The 21230-nt window shown below is 40.1% G+C and overlaps 1 protein-coding gene across 4 annotated transcripts in view; it reads right to left on the reverse strand.

The window, feature by feature from the left end:
- LMO7 (LIM domain 7) overlaps positions 1 to 21230 on the reverse strand; it is a 398841-nt gene that overhangs the window by 101533 nt on the left and 276078 nt on the right. For all 4 annotated transcript variants that reach the window (XM_030200597.1, XM_030200599.1, XM_030200598.1 and 1 more), the window contains exons 5-8: positions 16031 to 16061; positions 7443 to 7556; positions 7070 to 7268; positions 4031 to 4283 (exon numbers count right to left, since the gene is read on the reverse strand). In XM_030200597.1, coding sequence (XP_030056457.1) covers positions 4031 to 4283; positions 7070 to 7268; positions 7443 to 7556; positions 16031 to 16061 — 597 coding nt within the window. The remainder of the gene's footprint in view (positions 1 to 4030; positions 4284 to 7069; positions 7269 to 7442; positions 7557 to 16030; positions 16062 to 21230) is intronic.

A 21230-nucleotide genomic window follows, 5' to 3' on the forward strand; every position in this document is an offset into this window, starting at 1 on the left:
ATGTTAAATACCTTTTTTTCTGTCCTATGAAACTTCGTGATTTCATTATAGCTAAGGAGAGTATGCAAGATGTCCCTGAGATGGCATCTCCCAGTTAACTGCACTGTCTAGGCTGCAGGCTTCCAACATCCTTCCAGTCTATATGTGAATTGTTAAATTCTTTTAGAAAAATTTGTTTCCTATTCTTGGATCCTCTCGTTGTGGACAAAAAAAATAAGGAATGTTTCATTGTATTAGAATTCTTTAAAAGATTTATGTTTCAAATTCTTATTCATTTTGATGTACTATTATCAGGATGTAAACTATTGAAAAGTTATAAATAAAAAATGAAAAAAAAAAAAGAAATGTTTTCACCTAATAAAGGGCCACCAAAACAGACATGTATGAGTATCAAACTTACTATTTATAAGTACAATTTTTAAAAAACTCATTTAATTAAGTTGAGACCTGGGAGCTTTTAACATCTTTTTTTTCCTCTGCCTGCATCAAAAGAAGATGGCATGTAGGAACTTGCTCATTTTGTTTTGTGGAATGCAGTGAGGTTTTAAATAATGAGGGAAGAGCTTTCTTCATGCAGAAATTCTGTCCAGAGTCAGTCTAAATGTGGCAACATTGTCCAGTTCAGCAAAATATTAGCCACCAAGTTCATACAAAATTAATTATGTTCAGTGGAAAATAAATCTGTTGGCTCAGGCTGCTTGCTGTGTGAATATTCCATCACTAGAAACATAGAAACATGACGGCAGATAAAGGCCACATGACTCATCCAGTCTGCCCTTCCTCTGTAACCCCTAATACTTCCTATTCCTAAGCAATCCCACATGCTTATCCCATGCCTTTTTAAATTCTGGAACAGTACTCGACTCCACTACCTCCACCGGGAGGCAATTCCACGCCTCCACCACCCTTTCTGTGAAATAATACTTCCTTAGGTTATTCCTAAGCCTATTCCCTCTTAACTTTGTCATATGCCCCCTCATTCCAGAACTCTCCTTCATTTGAAAAAGGCTCTCTTCCTGTACATAAATGCCCTTGAGATTTTTAAACGTTTCAATCATGTCTCCTCTCTCCTTCCTCTCTTCCAGCGTATATATGTTGAGGTTCATAAGCCTGTCCCTATAATTTTTGCATTCAAGACCGCTTACTAATTTCGTAGCCGCCTTATGGACCGACTCCATCCTGTTTTTTTTTTTATTTTTTTTTTTTTTTTTTAAGTTTTCATATATATTTTTACACGATTAACATGTTTCTGTAACACATTGCATATCTTTGAATACATATTCTTTGATGAAATCTTCCCATACAAAATTTTTCATATATCAAATTATACAATTCTTTAGACCACAACCAAAATTATACCAAAAAAGGGGGGGAGGTGATCAGGACAATAGGAGATCCAAATAAGAAAGAAAAAAAAAGCACTGCTATATATGGCCTGACCTAACATTCCCGTTAAATCTCTAATAATCAGTATAATAACATTCTTATTACTCTTTAGGTTTAACAATTGGCTTTTTCATTTCTAAAAAAGCTTTAAGATGTTCTGGGTCATAAAATATATACTTTATACCCATATATTTAATCAGGCATTTACAGGGATATGCAAGCAAAAATGTTGCCCCCAAAGCTCGGGTTTCCTCTCGAAAAGTCAGGAATTTTTTCCTCCTATCTTGAGTTGTTTTACAGACATCAGGATATACCCAAATTCTCTGACCACAGAACATTTTCAAAGAATTTCTGAAATATAACTTCAATACTGAATTTAAGTCCTGCTCAAAAACAAAAGACACCAAAAGAGTTCTACGCTGTTCTATTTCAGAAAATGATGTTTCCAGTATCAAAGAAATATCTAAAGGTTCTTGTGTAGTATGTTGATCTGGTAGTAGTCTCTTCGGGTGATCCAATCTATCTTCGCTATCCCCAGGTTCAGCTTGTACAGGTATCGGTAAGTAATACGTTTTATTTAAAGGGGGTATAGCTGAAGCCGGAAACAGCAAAACATCTTGTAGATATTTTTTAAACATTTCAGTAGAACCAATGTTTTTTAACCAAGGAAAATTTAACAGTCTCAGATTCAATCGTCTATTAAAGTTTTCAAACTGTTCTATTTTCTTGTGTATAATAGTTTTATCTACAGTCAAAGATTCAGTTATTGTTTTTAAGGTTTTAACTTCTTGTTGAATTTGTTGCATTTGCAACCCTGATTCCTGCTTAGTCTTTTCAAAAGAACAAGTTAATGAATCAATCTTACTCACTAACTGAGAGGTCTCCCGAGCTGAGTTCAAAACAGACTGATTCAATCCCTGCAATGCCTCCCAAATCGCTTGAAGAGTAATCTCCATGGGAGGATTTCCTTCCAACGTTGTTCTCTCAGCGTTCTGGAACGAGTCGACGCCATGAGAGATTTGACCCTGAACGACTTCCGTATGGGTCTGAATCTCCGCACTCTGTTCTTGAAACGCTGGACATGGAGGTCGATTATTTGGCGGCGATAAGGATGTTTCTAGGTCCGAGAGGACCGAGGCTCCTCCTTCAGTCCTCAGCTCGGAATCGGACGCCTTTATAGTTGGAATGAGCGTAGTGAATCGCTCTATCGTCTGCTGGGATGGGGAGGAAGTTCGGGCCACTGGCGTTTGGCCTTTCACTATCCCCTTTCTTTTGTATGAGGCATTTTGAAGATCAAAAAGGTAGGAATCACCCGCAGAACCGACACGAGCGATCAACACAAACGCTCAGGTCGCCATCTTGACACGCCCCCCCCGACTCCATCCTGTTTATATCTTTCTGTAGGTGCGGTCTCCAGAACTGTACGCAGTACTCCAAATGAGGCCTCACCAGAGACTTATACAACGGCACTATCACCTCCTTTTTCCTGCTGGTCATGCCTCTCTTTATGCACCCAAGCATCCTTCTGGCTTTGGCTATCACTTTTTCTACCTGTTTGAAAGCTTTAAGGTCATCAGACACAATCACTCCTAAGTCCCGCTCTTCCTTTGCACACTTTAGCACTTCACCCCCTATACCATTCCCTTGGATTTTTGCGACCAAAGTGCATGACCCTGCATTTTTCGGGATTAAACCTTAGTTGCCAAATATTGGTCCATTCCTCTAGCTTTGCTAGGTCCTTCCTCATGTCATTCACACCCTCCAGGGTGTCCACCCTGTTGCAGAGTTTAGTATCATCCACGAATAGACAAACCATACCAGACAGCCCTTCCGCAATATCGCTCACAAAGACGTTTTATTATTGCTAACAAGTATTACATATTAAGGGCATTTGCTTTAAATTTTAATTCATTTATCCAGTCCTTACATGCACATGGTTTTGCTTTTTAAACCTAAAGGTGAACCCTAAGGGTGGCTGAATGAATAGGTATAAAATGTATTGTTTCTACTTGTTTTGGACTGCTTTGGGTTCTATTGATCTGAACATCTGCTGTCTAGAATTTTGGAAGATGGAAATGAGAAAATAAAAATTGTTTTGGATGTACTCTGTATAAGTTGTTGTTTACTTTTTCAAATGTGGGTATGGATGCCTGTTCTGTTAATGGCAGTTTTGAGGACTGATGTCTGTTTACCAGGCTACACTTTCTTCACCTTTCATCAGGCTTGGGACTCTCACTGGTCAGGGTCCAAAGGCAGTTGCCCTAGTCACACTCCACCAGCATCATCCCTGGCATGTGCCATCTTTATATTTTGCACAGTACAGGAGTAAATGCATCTCTCTATATCTCTTGCGTTATACTAAATGTTTGAGGCTTGTGCAGATGGGAGTCAAAGCTCGCGGGGATGGAGCGTGGACAGAGCTCACAGGGGCGGAGACAAAGTTTGTCCCCATGTCATTCTCTAGTGGCAATTCAGCATAGTAATCTCACAAGAGAACACTGGAACCCCACCCCTATCTAAAAATATTCTACAGCTCCACCTAGAGCAACAGCCTTCTGGAAACAAAAGCTCTCGTCTTTTCTGCATTTATAGAGAAGTCTATATCAGGTGATAAACTGTATACACCTGGCAAAGAAGCTTATACCTTGCAAACGTTCCATCAGACTCTGTGTACACTGGGCTCGCCCAGCTCCTCCGGTTGTCCTCATGTTTGTCTGCTCTCTTCTTTCTTAGGGGTGCTGGTAAGTATACTGCCTGTTGGGTTTTAGTTGGTAGAAACTGATTGAATACACCAGCTGATTTAGGCTCCACTGTCACAACCCTACGATAGGACATGTCATCTTTTTTCACATCCTGCATTTTGTGAAAGAATTCAGAGTCCGTGTCACTTTCACAACCTGGAAGGAAAAAAAACACAGAGGGATAAATTTTGAAGAATCACAAAATAAAGACATCAGTATCATGCTGTAGGTGGCTCAGATGGTTGTACTGTAAATAAGTTGTGGATGGAAACTGGGAGACCCCTTTCAACAATTTGGCACAAAACTGTGATAAGATTATTAGGTGGAACTCCCTTTGCATACTCACGTTAACATATGTAAAATTCTTTCACCAGTCCACAGACTGCATACCAAAGGGCTAATGTCATAACAGTAACTCCATAAAAGTCACAAACATCTCAGTGTACAGGCATGCACAAAATTGTTTCCATAGCTCATCCATGTGTCATTTGTCTTGCAGGGCCAGCTGTAGTCAAATGGTTTGCCAGTTTTGAGGGTAATTACACAACAGGTCAGCTTAGGCTGTAAGGCTTGGCAGGTGCTTATTTTGTAAAGGTACACAGGTGCCTACGAGGATAGTGGTTAACACACAGCAATGTCCATTTACACTTATTGAGAATTAGATGCAAAAAGAGCTAAAAGTATAGGTTCTGTTTTATAACCATCTTTGCTCTGCACAAACCATGCCCCCAAATATCCCTTTACATGGGACACCTTGAGGGGCATAATCAAAGGGGACACCCAAGTTTTGCTGAGGACGTCTTCGCAAAACATCCCGGTGGAGGGGTGGGGAAACCCGTATTATCGAAACAAGATGGACAACCATCTTTCGTTTCGATAATACGGTCGGGGACGCCCAAATCTTGAAATTTAGGTCATCCTTAGAGATAGTCGTCCCTAGACTTGATTGTTTCTGATTTTCGGCAATAATGGAAACTAAGGACGCCCATCTCAGAAACGACCAAATGCAAACCCTTTGGTCGTGGGAGGAGCCAGCATTTGTAGTGCACTTGTCCCCCTCACATGCCAGGACACCAACCGGGCTCCCTAGGGGGCACGGCAGTGGACTTCAGAAATTGCTCCCAGGAACATAGCTCCCTTACCTTGTGTGCTGAGCCCCCCCTAGAAAAACCCCAAACCTACTACCAACCACTGTACACCACTACCATAGCCCTTACAGGTGAAGGGGGGCACCTAGATGTGGGTACAGAGGGTTTGTGGTGGGTTTTGGAGGGCTCACATTTACCACCACAAGTGTAACAGGTAGGGGGGGGATGGGCCTGGGTCCGCCTGCCTGAAGTGCACTGCACCCACTGAAACTGTTCCAGGGACCTGTATACTGCTATGATGGAACTGAGTATGACATCTGAGGCTGGCATAGAGGCTGGCACAAAAGATTTTAAAGATTTTTTTTGAGGGTGGGAGGGGGTTAGTGACCACTGGGGGAGTAAGGGGAGGTGATTCCAGATTCTCTCCGGTGGTCATCTGGTCAGTTCGGGCACCTTTTTGTGGCTTGGTCGTAAGAAAAACAGGACCAGGTAAAGTCGTCCAAATGCTCGTCAGGGACGTCCTTTTTTTCCCAATATATGTTGAGGAAGTCCATGAGTTAGGCACGCCCAAGTCCCGTCTTCGCTACGCCTCCGACACGCCCCCGTGAACTTTGGTCATCCCCACGACGGAAAGTAGTTGGGGACGCCCAAAATCGGCTTTCGATTATACCGATTTGGGCAACCCTGTGAGAAGGACGCCCATCTTCCGATTTGTGTTGAAAGATGGCCGTCCTTCTCTTTCGAAAATAAGCCCGACAGTGTACTATATATTGAAATCCTCTGCTCAGTGTGTGACTGCGGTCAATAAAGAAAGCAATGTTAGAAATTAGGAAAGGAATGGAGAATAAAACAAAGAGCATCATAATGCCTTTCATTGCTACATGTTGCCTGATGCTGGGGTCCACCTTAGGAGTCAGCAGTCAAGAAAAGATCTAGGTGTTATTGTAGACAATACACTGAAATCTTTTGCCCAGTGTGCGGCAGAGACCAATAAAGCAAACAGGATGCTAGGAATTATTAGGAAAGGGATGCAAAATAAGACCAAGAATATTATAATACTTCTATCGCTCCATGGTGAGACCTCACATTGAGTATTGCATTCAATTCTGGTTGCCATTATCTCAAAAAAGATATAACAGAATTAGAAAAGGTTCAAAGAAGAGTGACCAAAATGGTAAAGGGGATGGAACTCCTCCCATATGAGGAAAGGCTAAAGAGGTTAAGTCTTCAGCTTGGAAAAGAGACAGCTGAGGGGGGATATGATTGAGGTCTCCTGCATAGTATAAAGGTAATCTATTTTTCACTTTTTCAAAAAGTAAAAAAGATCAGGGGACACAATGAAATTACACGAAAATACTTTTAAAACAAATAGGAGGAAATATTTTTTCACTCAAAAGACTAGTTAAGCACTGGAACTTGTTGCTAGAGGATATGCTAACAGTAGTGGTCAGTGTGTGGGTTTAAAAAAAAGGTTTGGACAGGTTCCTGGAAAAGTCCATAGTCTGTTATTGAGATGGATATGGGAGAAGCCACTGCTTGCCCCAGGACTGGTAGCATGGAATGTTGCTACTAATTGGGTTTCTGCCAGGTACTTGTGACCTGGAAGCAAGATACTGGGCTACATGACCATTCGTCTGACCCAGTATGGCAGTATGGATATTCTTATGTTCTTAACTTAGGAAGAGTATTGTACCTATTTTCCAAACAATTCTTCATTATGAGTTGCTAAATGGTTTCCATTTTCACTCAAGCCATGCAAATCCATACATACTGCATCAGATCAATAATAGCTTGCAGCAGACTTTCCTCTACATACAGTAAGCTGAAAAGTGCAGATTTTTGAGATAGAAATACCTTCACTGCTACCCTTTAGGGTTGTGTCCGATGAGAAGCTGGTGAAAGATCTTGACCCGAAGGAATCTAGACTATCAAATGAGTCCTCTCTTCTGTGAGCAGCTGAAAGTGATAACGAGCTTTCTCTGTCAGTGTACCAAATGTCACCACAGCCGCTGTCCCGGCCACTTCTTTTCAGGCTGCTGGACTCTTCAAGTGCCTAAAGGCAGAAAATACACAGCTGCTCAAAGGAACAATTTGCTTTGCATTGGAGGAAATTTTTTTAAACGCTATTTTGAACACACTAACCGAAAACTCCAATATGCATTAAGAACCAGTATCAGCTGGGGAGTGGGGGGGTGGTAGTTGCAGTTTCTCTCCTGAGATGCCTTACCTTTGTTAGTGTTTGTCCTAACAATCCTTCAAAGGCTTTCAGGTTCAGATATGGACCATTATAATATGGGTTACTCTCTGCTTTTCTACCCAGCCAGTACAATGTGATCAACACCTAGAATAAGATTTCCAACAACAACAAAAATGTTTACTAGTTAATAGAAACGGAGAAAAATGAAGGCAGATAAAGACCATATAGCCTATCCAGTCTGCCCATCCATACCATCTACTCTCCCTTTCAGATCCTATATACTTGTCTCATTTTCTTTAATTCACATACATTTTTCATCTTAAGCGCCTCCAGCGGGAAGCTGTTTCAAGAATTCATCACTCTTTCCATGAAGAAATATTTCCTTAGGTTACTTCTGAGGCTGTCCCCAGTATCCCAGATATATACAGGCAACAAAACTCACTGAAGTATTACTTCAGAGCACTGCTTTTCCTGTGACATATTAAAGTGGTGGCTCTTTCTACCCCTATTCATGTATGGCACTAAACCAGGAAACATTGGTGACAGAATTGTAATGGGATATCAGAGGTCAAGAACCACTGTCAGAACACTGCAGGCTCAGAGTTAATGGAAGTCTTGTATAATAGATTCATGCTTAGTCCTTTTCATTTAGGCTTCTGTTCCTCCATAATGCATATGTCTCGATTTTTTGCCATCGTGTCATCTGGGAGCTCTAATTCTGACAGATAGTGAAACAGAATCCTACAATATCACAGAAGGTAAGGATCATAATGCCCACCTAGCTTGCCTAAATTTACTGCCTGCTGTAAAGCCATGCACCTCATAACTAATCTTCACTTGCACAGCAGTGCAGGAAGCACTTATGCTTATCCCACGTACTATTAGGGAGTCTTTTACTAAGCCATGGTAGCAGTTTTTTAGCTCGTGGTAGAAATCATTTGGCAGTAAATGCCGAGACGCCCATAGAAATATAATGGGCGTCTCAGCAAGCTAAAAACATTACCACAGCTTAATAAGAGACCCCCCCCCTTAAATTACTCCAGTTATCTTAGAAACAAAAATCACTTAGGAAAACCAAATCAGTACATCCACATTTCAAGTCTTTAGATTGTAAGCTCATTTGAGCAGGGACCGTCCTTCTTTGTTTATTTTGTACAGCACTGCGTAACCCTTGTAGCGCTCTAGAAATGTTAAGTAGTAGTAGTAGTGTGGTTCTCATTACTAAGTCTTGTTCTTAGGGAATTTGCTTGGCAGAAGAAATACCATCTACCCAATCATACCTACTTTGGCTTGGATATCGACTTTTAGATTATGCACCTTTTCCAAATTCAAGCTCAGAGCGAGGTAAATCATGGACCAGAATTCATTTCCCTGCCCAAAAGGGCACATAACCTCAGTTGTACTTAAGACAACAGAGGGCAAAATAACTAGCCCACAAGCTTCAGTGGGAGAAGTGATATTTGAGCCTGGCTGCCCTGGAGCGACACATTCTCTAACCACTAAGCTACTTGTTGAAGTTCTACAGTAAAACATGAGTACCTTCTTTTGTATTATTTATTTACTTATTACATTTGTACCCTGCGCTTTCCCACTCAAAGCAGGTTCAATGCGGCTTACATAGTAATTGGGATTACAAAGTATTGGTGGAGAGAAATAAGTTGAGTATTATCGGAGTAATAAAAGAAATAAGAATGTAGAAATGCAGGGATGAGGGGAGTGGGAGAAGTATGAGCAATGGTAAGTGAGCAATTGCAGGGTAGATGAGGCGGAGGGGAATGGGCAAGAGGGAAGGGAGTAGAAGAGGTGTGAGTAAGGGCAGGTGAGCATTGGGGGAGGGGTCGATGAGGCGAAGGGGATAGAACAGGGGATAAGCAGGGGAAAATGAGGAGGGAGATGTAGTGTAGGTCGTTGTCATTGTCTCCTGGATATGTGATAATAGATGGGTTTTTGGGAATTAATCTGGATCGTTTGGGTAGGCTTGCCTGAACAGAGGGGTTTTTCGTGTAGGTTTTGAAAAGCCCTCTGCCCCCCTTACCTTTACCATTTTTCTAAATTGCTACAGCTCATGGTTGTTGCTCTGTCCTTGGCAATTTAAAAAAAAAACTAGGGCTGCATCCACATATCATGTGAATTTAACACATATTAGCCATCTCATTCTATACTAGAGGGTTGCATGAGGACAGAAATTTCACCCATCTCCATTGGAATCTCCTCCATCCCCGCCGTCTCCTGTGCTAAAATAACCCAACTTGTGGTAAAATTGCTCAACATAACAGTAGCCCATGTTGATAACTTCCCCTCTCAGTGCTTATAGGAATTTCAATGCTATCAACCATATCCATTAATTTTTTTTAGTGCTATTATAATTGTCATGGCACAAGGATAGGTAAGCTGGTCTGGCACTACAGTTCCACGAGAACCCTGAAGGACCTGTGTCATCCCCAAGGGTTCCCCGCAGGACTTCTATCCATCCCCACAAGAGTCTGGTGGACCTGGAGGGGATCCCCATGGGAGTCCCACAGGAACTGTGGGATTCCCGTTAACCCTATTCCCTTGCAGCTCTATTCTATACCAGGTCGCCTAGTGTGCATCATTTGCACACATTTTATTTCTGTTATAATATACTAGCACTTATGTGAATGTTAGCTACACGGGTTAAGGGTGAGCCACCCACATAGAACTCAAATTTGGGCACCAACAAAAACTGACATCAAGTGCTAGTTGGTGTTCGGCACCAGGATCAATGCCCAACTGTGGCCACAAGGATTTACACCAAGTAAAACGTGTTTTAAATGCTTGAGCCTACATTATGCGTGGATCTTCCTTATTCTATAGAACTGCGCATAAATCCCAGGAATGCCCATGATCATTTGTGTTGAAAGATGGCCGTCCTTCTCTTTCGAAAATAAGCCTGACAGATTTACATGAAGTGATGCTGCCATCAGCTGAGGCCCTGGCTTATTACTTTATAAATAAGGTTAATCTAACTAGACAGTCTGATGCACACAGATTTAATTTCATTGATTTTAGACATTGATCAATTAGCTAATGGAATTCCGGTTGATCAAATCTGGACTTCCTTTTCTTATTATATGAAAATCTGTTTTCACTACTAAAGCAGCTTTCACATAAATTTTGTTCATTAGATATCTATCCTGCTTATCTGCTCAATCTCACAAGAGGGTAGTTTTCCTACTACTTTGGGGAAGATTATTTTGACATCGATTCCAAAAGCAGAAGGTGCAGATTTATCAGCCATTTCCAGTAGCGTACCAAGGGGTGGGGCGGTGGTGGTGGCCTACCCCGGGTGCAGGTCATAAGAGTGTGCTGTGGCTACCATGGGTACCTCCCCCCCCCCCCCCCCGATTCATGTGCTGGTGCAATAGGGGTTCTGTCCTGACATCCCCCCCTCCAACTAGTGCGGTTACGTATTGCTCTCCCTCCTCCACCCCGCCCCGCAGGCCTTTAAACTTCCAGACCTCCGGCAGTGTGCGTCAGCGATATAAGCGCTGCCTTTAGCCAGTCCCGGAAGCCTTCTCTGTACAACATCCCGCCTACGCGGGAAGCTGTACAGAGAAGGCTTCTGGGGCAGGCTAAAGGCAGCACTTACATCACTGCCAGCGGGTCTGGGAAGCTTGGAGGTCTGCAGAGCGGGGTGGGGATGGAGAGAGCCGAGGTGGAAGAGCGATGTCAGCCAGACTGTAGGGAAAGGGAAGAGGGGTGGAGAGAGGAGGAAGATCAGATGGCGATGCCAGTCAGAAGGGGAAGAAGGGGTGGAGAGAGGAGGGAGAGCAAAGCCAGACTTCAGGGGAAGGGAAAGGAGAGTGGAGAGAGGAGGAAGTGATACCAGACCACAGGGGAAGGGGAAAAGTAAAATATACATGAGATACTGGAAAGCAGGAGATGAATAGGGATGGGGAGAGGGGGCACAGGCTGGATGGAAGGAAGACAGAAAGAGGGCAGACGCTGGATGGAAGGGAGAGAGAGGGAGCAGATGCTGGATAGAAGGGAGAGAGTGAAGAGAAGATGAGGAAAGCAGAAACCAGAGATGACAAAGGTAGAAAAAATATGTTTTATTATTATTTTTATTTTTTTGCTTTAGAATAAAGTAGTATTTATTTTTATTTATTTATTACATTTGTAACCTGCGCTTTCCCACATGGCCGGCTCAATGCAGCTTACATAGTAACACTAAAAAAAGAATTACAGAGTCGTAAGAAGAATATACAATTTGTAGTAAACATAATATTAATGGGGTTAATGGATAAGTAAATTGAACATAGGAGCAGTTGGGTGCAGAAGGAAATGAGCGTTAGGTGGTAGGTGTAGGAAGATGGAGAGAAATAGATATGGGATAGCAATAAGGATAATGGGAAACATGGTCAATGTATTACAATCGGTAAGAATCATGTGGGCAGGCTTTAGTTAAGTTGAATCATTAGGGTAGGCTTTCTTGAAGAGATGGGTCTTCAATGCTTTTCTGAAGGGCAAAAGGCCATTGATTGTTCGTATGGATCTTGGTAGAGTGTTCCAAAGCTGGCTACCCAAAAAGGAAAAATTGGATGAGTAGAAGGATTTGTACTTAGTATCTCTGCAGTTGGGAAGGTGTAAATTAAAGTAAGTACGGGAAGACGTCAAACTGTTTCTGACTGGGAGGTCAATAAGGTTATTCATGTAGGTAGGGGCTTCTCCGTGTAATATCCTGTAGATCCTTGTGTGTATTGTAGCTGTGGTGATAAATAGAAAATGAAAATAAAGTTATCTTTTTATTGGACTAACTTTCAGAAACCAAAATCCCATCCTCAGGTCAGGACAGGATACCGTAACAGCAGTATACTGTATTGACCTGAGGAAGGAGGTTTTGGCCTCTGAAAGCTAGTTGAAAAATGTATTAGTCCAATAAAATGGTTTCATCTTATTTTCCATTTTTTTGTGGTGATTGGTATTTGTCAGTTTTTTCAAATTTACATCTGCTATCTTTATATTGCACAGTACTAGGGGACATGCATCACTGTTTCTGTGGTGTTGCATTGTATGCAGAATCTGAGTTATTGGGGGTTCAGTTTAATTTTTGTCTACATATTTCTATTTTTAGTTTGTGGTTACTTATTCTATACTGGGTGAGGGTGTATCTGTGTTTGTGAAAAAGACATGATTATTTGTTGGCAGGATCATCTAATCTGGCTTGTTTAGTTTTACAATGGGTGTATTGATGTTCTAGTGCTCACTGCAGTGTTTAAGTTGCTGCTTTTTCCTAGGTACACCCTTGTTGTGTGACTCGTGGATTATTACTAAAAATAATTTTATATAGAGGAGGGGGTGTTAAAAAAAATGATCGGTCCCAGGTGTCAAACACGCTAGGTACGCCACTGGCCATTTCAAATTATCATCCAACAGCTAGTATCCCTTGGATAGCAAAACTTATAGAATTAATTGCTGCCGTCCAGGTTACTTCATACTTGGAACCATTAAAATGTTTAAATGAGTCACAATTTGTTTTAGAGCAATGCATAGTAATTATTGACACTGGTTTCTAAAGTCAAATCTGTTAAGTCAGGGGACTCAAATCAGTTTTACTGCAGTTTGATATTTCAGATGTATTTGATAGGGTAAGATCATGCTGTACTATTGACTAGATTAAGTGAATCTGGGATTTCAGGTGCCGTTTTGTTTAGGTGGTTTTCTCAAGAAAAGACAGTATTATGTCAGGAAAACCAATTCTCTCATTTAGTCGGAGCCCCAATTTTGGCATCCCCCAGGGTTCTCCACTTTTGTCTGTTTTATTTAATATCCTCACGAGTTCCCTCAGTTCATTTATAACTTCACAATTTTATGGGTACTCTTACGCAAATGATATATTTGCCTTGGTTCCAATGTTTCATAATTTTATTGATTCTCATACTATTAACCAGAATTGTGTTGAAGTGGTTGAGAACTGGGCATGTCAACACCTTCTAAAACTTAATACGACAAAGATTATGCTATTTATTAACTCTATTGCTTATTCCACCTTCTATTACATTGAAGGCTGGAAATTACTTCTAAGGTTTTTTACTTTATATTGGACAGCCCATTTGACCCTGGAACCCCAGATAGGCTATCTGAGCAGAAGAATATTTTTTTTAAATTAAGACAAATTCAGGCTATTCGATCCTCTCTCTTTCTTGAACGTTTTCAGTTAGTGGTTCAAGCAATAATTGTATCCCAACTTGATTATTGCAATTCTCTATATGTAGGTTTGTCATCTAAACTTTGTAATAGGTTACAATTATTGCACAACACTGCTGTAAAAATGATTTTTAGTCAAAAGAAGTTTGACTAAGCTATGTCTTAAGTTAAAATTGGTTGCCCGTTCAAGTCCGGGTAGAATTTAAAATTCAAAGTCTGGTATGTAAAATCCTACATGGTTTCTGCCCTTCTCATATTCAGTTTGTAACTTTTCCAGTTGTGTGGAAATTGCATTTTCATTCCACAATGAATCTAGGTTTTTCCCAACTGTTAGAAATATCCAATATTAAAGTCTTGATAGCTCTTTTGTGTATCAATCTAGTAAAATTTGGAACAATATTCCCATTCAAATTTGGACCGCCAGAATATTGGACTTTTCATAAGATCTTAAAAAGTACGTCAATCTGTGATTGGGGGGTTAATTCTCTTTCATTGAATCTTCCTGTGTTTAGATTATTGTAACCCGCTTCCTTGTTGATACAAGCAGGATATAAATGCTGAAAACAGAATAGAATGTTGGCATGAAACTGCCAACTTACATTACTATTCTATAATGGAATCTGGGTACTCAAATGCTGTTATAGAATTAGCCCTTAGTATGCTGTATCTTCGTGCCTAATTTTTGACAACCTTTAACAGCAGGGGGTACTCAATGTCGGTCCAAGATCCACAATCCAATTGGGTTTTCAGCATTGTCCCAATGAGTAAGAAAGAGATCTGCAAGTTCTGCCTCTGTTTACGCAAATAGATCTCACGTATATTCATTGGGACAATCCTGAAAAACAACTGGGCAACAATGATCACCTCTGCTTTACAGAATTGCCATTAGGTGTGCAGCACAGAAAATGTTAGCTTGCGTGGGATATTCTCAGGCTCACCCACCTCCACAGTAAAGCCTCTCACCACAGAATCCAAAACTTTGAGGGGGGAGAAAGGCACATTTCTTAGAAAAGTGCCATAATTGGGAATGCAAGGAGTGGCCTAGTGGTTAGAGTGGTGGACTTTGGTCCTGGGGAACTGGGTTCGATTCCCACTGCAGGCACAGGCAGCTCCTTGTGACTTTGGGCAAGTCACTTAACCCTCCATTGCCCCATGTAAGCCACATTGAGCCTGCTATGAGTGGGAAAGCGTGGGGTACAAATGTAATTATATATATATATATATATATATACACTACTACTACTACTACATAACATTTCTAGAGCGCTACTAGGGTTACGCAGCACTGTACAATTTAACAAAGAGAGACAGTCCCTGCTCAAAGAGCTTACAATCTAATAGACAAGTGAACGGTCGGTCTGATAGGGGCAGTCAAATTGGGGCAGTCTGGATTCACACACACACACACATATATATATATATATATATATATATATATATATATATATATATATATATATATATACACAGACACACACACTCTGCACATTATTCAAGACTAAGTTCCTGACATCATTTCCATATAAATCACAGCCACATTTTCATTTAACCAAAGTCTCTGTTTTGGGTAATATCCACGAAGTTGAGATACTTAAACAGTGCATAAAGTTACAGGCATACATTCCAAAATCTCAAGGTACATAAAAATCAAATGTTCATAAAACAGACAATATTTAATGGCATTGTGAGGTTACAAATTTGGTTTGCTAAGCTATCTAGTTGTTCCATTAAATATTTTGCAACGGCAACCGGGAACAGGAGAAAAGTGCTTCTTAAGAGCTATTATTCAATTGTTGCCCATCACTTTTAGACCAAAGCAAAACTACTTCTGCTCTTGGACAGGATGCACCATGTCATCCTAAGAGGAGGGTTGGACTCTACCGTCAGCATATGCTGGCATCTCTTAAATGTTGAAAAGAACTAAGGAGGGACTTCACCAGCCACTGTGAAGAGGGACCCAAGACATCTATTTAAGCTAAGCTTATCTTTGTATTAATTTCATAATTGAGTTGGAGCACATTATGGCATGAAAAAAGTTTTGAAAAAAATAACTGTTGAAATTGTGTGTGATGACTACTCTTTAGGGACACAAGACCTACGATCTGTGACAGTCCTGTGAAAACTTATGAGCACATTATAGCAATATTTTCAGGAATCGTGGTGGTGAATGAATCAGTAGTATTTAGACACCGTATTTATGGGAATTCACAGTGCATACAGGGAAACCAAACCCAGCACACAGACTTGGCAATCCAATGCTCTAATTACAATGCTAGCCACCTTTTAAATAGTGATTGGGCAGTCTTCCATGCATTTTTCACTGGCAATTGATATTTGACAGGTGTATAAGCTCTCAGGTTATAACAGAGGAAACAGCCTGCAAAATAGCTATTTCCTATATTTGTAGCACTGATGGGAATGTGAGATCAACATAAATCAATACTACTCACATTTTTCAGTCTTCTGATACTTTCTTCGCGCCTGCAATGGGGAGAAAAATATTCAGTACATTTAAGCTGAAAGGCACAAATATATAAAAATTGTCACAATTCACTTGCAAAGTGGAACTGCCTGAACACACACTATGAAAAATGTAATTACTGAAGTCTTTGTTCTTGAATACAAAGGTCACTGTCTTCAGTGCTAAGGTACAATGATTTACCAACTCTGGCTTCACTACAAAGACAAAAGTGAAAGTGCTGAGATTCTAATATCCTGTTTCAAACAGATTAGGTTGTAGCCAGGTCTTAAGCAAATACACAATAGCTGCACATGAGCCTCATTTACTGGAACAGACAAAACCCTGCACATTATGACTGTGAAACTGATCGGGGAAGGTAAATTCAAGAGGCGTTTGGAGTTCCACCATGCATACTTTCTGAATCTTGAAGACGCAGAATATCAAGGAATAAGCGATGTATTTTTATTAAGCACCATATCAATACAGCTTTTTGAAAAAAGAGACAATTTTACAAACAGAATTCTGCAAGCCAGTAATAGTGTTTGAGAGTTATTTTAAAAATAGTGTGAGACCCGATGGAAGGTGGAAACGGTGCAGCAGGTGGTGATGTGTAAGCTCCTAGCGCAGATGAGATGGGATAACAATGCTTCTGTTCAGACAAAAATCTCCCACCTTCTAGAAGATGGGATGAGGGAAAAATCATCAAACTGTCTTGAGGAGAAGATCAGAGTGTTAACAGTCTGGAATAGGTTTGTCACACCAACCCAAGAGCAGGTTAACAGCCTGATTCATTGTTTTGAAATGGGTCAATGTGTTTTGATCCTGGCAGGAGTTATAAAGACCTGCCAAGGGCATATTTGAACTTTTAACATACATTTTAGCAGACTCCTTTCAGCAGGGAGTTAGTTAAAGCAGGCACATATCACTCTTTTTTTTTTTTGAAGACAGATTATTTATACTGCCCAATTTGCCTGTGAATGCTAAAATGGTAGAAACTTGGGTTATACAGCCCAGTGTTTCCTTTCTATTTTTTTTTTTTTAGTTTCAAAACAAACTCCATTACCTAACCCTTTACTACCCTAATTGCAAAGGTATAAAATACAAATCATCACATGCCGCCAGCCTCTCATTTATAGGCATAAAACTTTGGAACTCACTACCCAAAGACCTGAAACTCACAGAAAACTACCTACAATTCAGAAAAAACCTGAAAACACCTCTTTTCAAGAAGTCCTTCCCCCCTGGATCTGCCTAATCCCACACCACCATACATCACGAAATGTTCAGAAATGGAAAACAATAACATTAACCTCTCTCAAAATATGCTAATATATCATACTAACACAACCTAAGCGATTATCGTACTTCTGTATTATGTGCTAGACTTCTACAAATCTAAATTTTATAACCGCCTTTTCAGCAATATGTAAGCCACATTGAACCTGCCATACGGTGGAAAAAATGTGGGATACAAATGCAATAAATAAATAGTGCACGCTATCACCCAGATTCTATATACGATAATCCAGACATTCACACACAACGTATTTGGCTAATGAGCTGTTAAGAAGCAATAATTGCCCACTAATCAATTGATGTTAACCAATTAGGATTTGCACATACACCTGTGCACTATTCTATAACACGACACCAAATCACCCAGCATGCAATTCAAAAGCAGGCATGGGTATGTCAGAGGTACAATGAAACGCTGTGCACATTGTTACAGAATGATTCAGCGCACCCATTTTGGCATCAGCGGTTATACCAGGTTTCAAAAGTCATGTGTTGCATCTAAAGTTACAGCATGAAAATCAGGGCATGTGCCATTTACAGAATCACACTTACTCCTGGATTCTATAAAGCGCCAAATCTGACTGTATAATGGATTTGCGTGTTCAAGTTAGTTAACAAGCCCATCAACGCCAATAACTGCCACCTAACAAGCAACTGGCATTTATTAAAATTCACACGCGCAACTGTCTCAGCGTATTAACGTGATGAGCATAAATTTAAGTCGCATAGTTGAAAAGGGGGCATGGTCATAGGCGTGGAATGGGCAAGTCATGTGAGTTTCTAAAATCTATGCACATTGTTATAGAACACAACCAGTCCACGCCTAATTTAGGTATTGACAGTTTTACTTGGCGTAACTGCCAGCAACTAAATTTAGTTGTGCCTTTAAAAGTGTACTTTATAGAAAACGCCTAGGCATGTTTTTTCTGGCACCATATATAGAATCTAGTCCTCAATGCTTATATTTTCCAGTGTCCATTTTTAAACACCTTTATAGAATACAGCCCTATTTATTTATTGCATTTGTATGCCACATTTTCCCACCTCTTTGCAGGCTCAATGTGGCTTACAATACATCATGAGTAGTGGAAATATAATAAAAATATACATTTAGTGTTACAGAAGAATCTTTGGCAATATGATAATGAACAGTCATGTTAGTAGTATATAGTAGTATAACAAGCAGATATTGTAAGGCAGTTCTGTGTGGAAGAGTTATGTATATTCACATTGGTTGATCTTTGTGGTAAGCCTTGTTAAAGAAATGGGTCTTCAGTAGTTTGCAGAAGTTCGTTAGTATGCAAACAGTGCACAACATTCATTTCGAACAGCAGCCCATCCCTAGTAGTTAATGGTTTAGATAATCAGTTTGAGGAAATGTGCAGATCTATTGTATGGAAAAATTACCTCGTTGGTCCTGTTGGACCTCTCAGCTGCATTTGATCATAACATCTTGTTAACCCACTGCTCTGACTTGAGAGCAGGGAGGATGGTTTGGTCTTGATTCTGGGAATTTTTGGTGAACAGATCTTGTGTATTTGCACCCTGTAGCTGGTATCTTACATCATAGAGTATAGGTCTCCATCACTTGTGTGTAAGCTACCAGAACCTGGCTAAGGAGCCAGTGATGGTTGAGGATATCGCTATCCACTTCTCCCAGGAGCAGTGGGAGTATTTGGAAGAAGGGCAGAAGTAGCTTTACAGGGAGGTGACGAAGGAGAATTATGAGACCCTGATCTCACAAGTGTTGCTTTCAGCAATTTGTGTCATTATGCCGCCACAGCCCATATTGTGGTTGGCTCTTTGATGGTATTGTGTTTATGTCTATTTCTGAACAGTACAAGAGAATTACAAGTCTGATCAAACAAAGTTAAGACTCTTGAGGCAGGCACACTGCATGTCAAAACTCAGGATTGCGTCGAGTCTTGATATTACATTTTTAAATGGATTTTATAGCTCTCTATGGACTGTAGGTTTATGTGATTTTTAATAAATATCCCTTGGTTGGTACTTCTCTGGCTGTTCCCCTTTCTGTTCTGTTTCTCCTTGGTTGTTGTTTTTTTTTTTTTTGCAAAGGGGGTACTTCAGTTTTTGTTTTTTTAACCGATTTTGGAGGGACAGGAATGATTGAGGTGGAGTTCAGTGATGCCAAAATGTTTCAACTTTACAATGATGAACCAGATAATACCCCAAGAAATATTCAAACAAAATTAATTTTTATAGATTTTTCCCCAAAGTGTACCTTTTAATATCTATACCAGATTTCTTTTGGCAGCTCCATGTATAACATGTTTAGAAACTTAGCTTGCACTTCTCTTCATACATGAGAGACAGCTTAATTCTAAATGCAGGAATATTTAAATCAGTTTAGCTACTGTGACTGAACACAAGTGGGCTCTATTTGTTTATGGACCCTAAGGAAATGTTTGGAAAATGGGAACTAATGTGTTTGTTATGCCAAAGGTTTTAAAAGCTTATACAATTAGGACTTTTTTGGTTTCTTATTTTTAACTATTTTTTTTTAATTCTTATAAATTTTTCTTTCATGTTGAAAGCATAGACTATGTTGTGTAGATCAACAAAAAACTACTTTAATATATTTTAAATTTTATAAGCAACAGATTGTGATAAATGTACAGGAGTATGAAGATTTTTACAAGGCACTAAAGCACAGATTGGACAGTCAAGTAATTGAAAGCAACAGAATGCATCAACTTTCCTACAAACTTTCTCTAAATCTAAGTAACTAGAAAATCCAAACAAATCCAAATATCTAGAACAATTTTTCTGTCTCTACCTCTTCAAATGAAATTAGTGAATAATAAAAATTAGAAAACAATTACCCATAAAGTATAAGAAAATTAGTCTTTCCAAGATAAAGATAAAATTGTGGGATTGCCTTTAGTTCACTTTAAAGGTACTAGAAAGTAAAACAGATATTAATAACATTAAAAATATATTAAAGTTCAATTAAATTTTAATCTTTTTTTGTTTACTTCTATTTTTCTTCAGCAGTCCAGTTTTGCCAGAGAACGCCTGTGGGTCTGAAAAATTTCATGAAATAAAAACCGAATCGAAGTCCACAGCATGGATGAACCCTATCAGGCTACAGTACGTCATTGAGTCTCAGCAAAAATAGCTACAGTAAAATGTACTAGAAAAGTTAGGTTGACAAAAGTCTAGACAATCAAAAAATGTTTTTTTCATGAGCTGGGAACTCTGGAAGAAAGCACTAGAAAGGGTCTTCTATTCTAGCCTATGCTCCTGCCTGCTTGAAATATCTATTGTGCTTAATCTATCTTGGATAACTTTAGTTTAACCACCCAGAAAACACATCTACCAACAGAGATTACACTGCTATCTTCATCCTCCTCCTCCTCCAGCCATCAACAAAGTAGGGAGGGCCAAAAGAACCCCCAATGCTTCCAACACTGCCCAGCAGCGACTGAAGGGGAGTACGTGATTCCAGTTGTCGCATCATTGCTATCCTCCCTCTCCTAAAAAGTTAAGATGGAAAGGTAAACAAGGGGTTTGGAGTGAAATGGAGAAGAAACTAAGGGGGGGATGCAAGATAGTGAGGAGGTTTATGGATGCTTCTTAAAACAAGAAGGACCTGAATGATGGTGTAAATAAGGAAGAACTGCCCCTATTAATACTGATGTATTAGCACAAATCACACTGCCCAGTCTGCCCAATCTGCCCAACAAGATAAACTCATATGTGCTACTTTTTGTGTATACCTTACCTTGATTTGTACCTGTCCTTTTCAGGGCACAGACCGTGTAAGTCTGCCCAGCACTATCCCCGCCTCCCAACCACCAGCCCCACCTTCCACCACCGGCTCTGGCACAGACCGTACAAGTCTGCACAGCACTATCCCCGCCTCCAGCTCT

Source organism: Microcaecilia unicolor, chromosome 4, assembly GCF_901765095.1.
Source record: "Microcaecilia unicolor chromosome 4, aMicUni1.1, whole genome shotgun sequence".
In the NCBI taxonomy this organism is placed as follows: Eukaryota; Metazoa; Chordata; class Amphibia; order Gymnophiona; family Siphonopidae; genus Microcaecilia; species Microcaecilia unicolor.